The following is a 2,564-nucleotide window of genomic DNA, read 5'->3' as shown; positions in this document are numbered from 1 at the left end:
TAGCCATTGCATCATCATTTGTTATGTTCTGCATTGGAAAAGAATTTCATGATGAAATTAAAAAGAATATAAACATTAAATAATGAAGTGTTAACAAGTTGTCATTTATTGGTTGGTTAATGGAGATTAATCATATCACACAACATTATTCAATTGAGTAATTTCTTTCTCATATTCTTTAGAGTATCTTCTTGTTTGATGAATAAATCATTTTCTTGGGATTGTTTCTTTTCTAGTATTGTCTTTCCATTCTTCTTGATAACTTCTTCTTTGATTATTACTTGAATGTTCACAACTTCATTCCGTATTTCATCAACAGAAAGCACATCATTGCCATTATAGTATTATGACTAATTTCATCTAGTCTTAACAACTTCAAATACCCCTTTTTCCTTTGTTAATATCACTCTCATTCAAATCAAAATCGTAGTAATAATACTAAACCTTAGATTACAACAAATACAGTTAATTCATCAGAATTACTCATAATATTCAGAAATGAACATTAAAAAACTAAAAAGAAATAAGTTAAAAAAAAAAAAGAGAGAATTAAAAGAACTTAAAGAAGTTGAGAAGAAATATCAGTATTAGGTGGATTACTTAATGATTCTAATAAAGTAACAAAATGATTTTGAGTAGCAATGTAATTACTTCCAATAAAAACATTAATTTTTAATTTTTCTGATAATTCATAAGCAACTCGCATTTCAGAATATGAAATTGCTCCAGTAATAAAAATAACTAAAATATTCGTTTCATTTCCTAATAATTCTTTTTCACTAACTTTATCTGTTTTACTTGTACCTAATTGTCCTTCTTGTGTAACTTCTTTTGCTTTTTGTTTTTTTAATGACTTTCCTGCTGCTACTGTAATATTCCCTGTTTTTTGTTCAATATTGACTGGAAATCCTGCAAAATCAAGTTTATTTAAAACACAATATTCTGGAACTTCATTATTTGCCATTCTTTCTACAATTTCTTTAATAAATGGTTTATATCGTGATAAATCAAATTCTTCTTTCTCTTCTTTACTACTTTTTTTACTTTTATTTCTTTCTCTTTGTGTTTTTGGTAATGTCATTCCATTCTCTATTATCTTTTTAATTCTTTCATCCCCTCTTAACGTTCCAATTAATGCATTTTTATCTGCTTCACTATATTCTTGTGAAAATAAATAAATTAATACTTCTCTAAGTCTTCTATCTATAGGAAATGTAATATTCCCTACTGCTGATGTAATATATGGAAGTGCTTTTTTAATTTCTTTCCCATCTACATCACTTCCTGTTCCCATAATTTGTTCTCCTGTAGCAAATTCATCTAATTTCTTTTCTTTCATTTGATTAAAACATTGTGTAATTAATTCCATATGATTACTAAATTTACTCATTAAATCCATATATTCTGGTAATTGTTTCATCATTTCTCCCATTTGTTTCATATCTTTAGCTCCTTTATTCCCACTTAATCCTTTATGTTCTGAAATAAATTTATTAAATTCTTTAACAACATATGGTGATGCATTTGCTATATGTTCATGTCTAATAATTCTCCAAAATTTATCACTTTCTTCTAATACCATCGTTTTTTTCCCACTTTTACTCTCAATTTCTACTCTATCTTTTTTAACTTCAAGACAATCATATACCATTGCTTGATATGTAAATTCTGTCATTAATGGTGTTATTAAATCAAACATTCTATCTGCAATTATTAAATTTAAATGTCTCGTTGTTTTTTCCGCTGGATTAAATGCTTCTACAACTGGACATCCTGAAATTTCTCCATATCCTTTTTGAACAGCTTCAACTATCTTTTCACTTATTTCTTCATTCGGTTTATTTATATATCTAATGACTGGATTAATATTTAAACAATATAATAATGTTGATAAACTTTTCCCTATCTTTTCTATCTCTTTTTCTTTCTCTTCCTTTGTTGTTTCTTTTGAATATAATGAATAAAATGCATTAGGATTATTTAATGAAAATACTCGTTGTTCAATCGTTAAAAAATCTAGTGGAATCACTCGAACATCCTTAATTCTTGGCGTCCCTTTCAATTGATCAAACATACTTTTATCTATAGCATTAATACACCCTACATATGCACTTGAATATTGTGGATGTGCAACATCTTCAAATTCTTTAATGATAGTATCTACTGACTCTTTTGTAGGTGATATTAAATATAATGCTGGACACATAAATGGTTCTCGCTTTTTTTCCAAATTATTAACATCTACTTGTTATTATTTTCTCTTTTTTCTTTCAACTTTTACAAACCAAGAATATCTGCATTTAATAAATCATCCATCCCACAAAATGATGAAATAACTTTTAATGCATATTTATCAACAATTAATATTTTCCAACTCTTTGGAAGCTCTTCCCATAATTTATTTAACAATTTTCTTTTACAAATATACGTTAAATCTGCCATCTTTTTGACTTTCTTTTCTAGTTTTTTTCTTTTCTTCTTTTTTTCTTCTTTTTTTCTTTTCTTGAAACTAATCTCTTTCTTTTTTTTTTCTCTTTCTTTTTTTTTTCTCTTTCTTTTTTTTT

The 2,564-nt window shown here is 26.3% G+C and overlaps 1 protein-coding gene across 1 annotated transcript; it reads right to left on the bottom strand.

The window, feature by feature from the left end:
• Positions 1-559: 559 nt before the first annotated feature.
• EHI_093130 (syntaxin binding protein, putative) lies at positions 560-2,442 on the bottom strand (the record flags this gene model as incomplete). The annotated part of the gene is made up of 2 exons (XM_642988.1): positions 560-2,241; positions 2,286-2,442. 2 exons carry the CDS (start codon positions 2,440-2,442, stop codon positions 560-562), a joined length of 1,839 nt encoding a protein of 612 aa, XP_648080.1.
• Between the last annotated feature and the right edge of the window lie 122 nt (positions 2,443-2,564).

Source organism: Entamoeba histolytica, genomic scaffold (genome assembly GCF_000208925.1).
Source record: "Entamoeba histolytica HM-1:IMSS scf_1104750517713 genomic scaffold, whole genome shotgun sequence".
NCBI classification, from domain to species: domain Eukaryota; phylum Evosea; order Mastigamoebida; family Endamoebidae; genus Entamoeba; species Entamoeba histolytica.
This window is presented reverse-complemented; position numbering and strand designations above follow the sequence as displayed.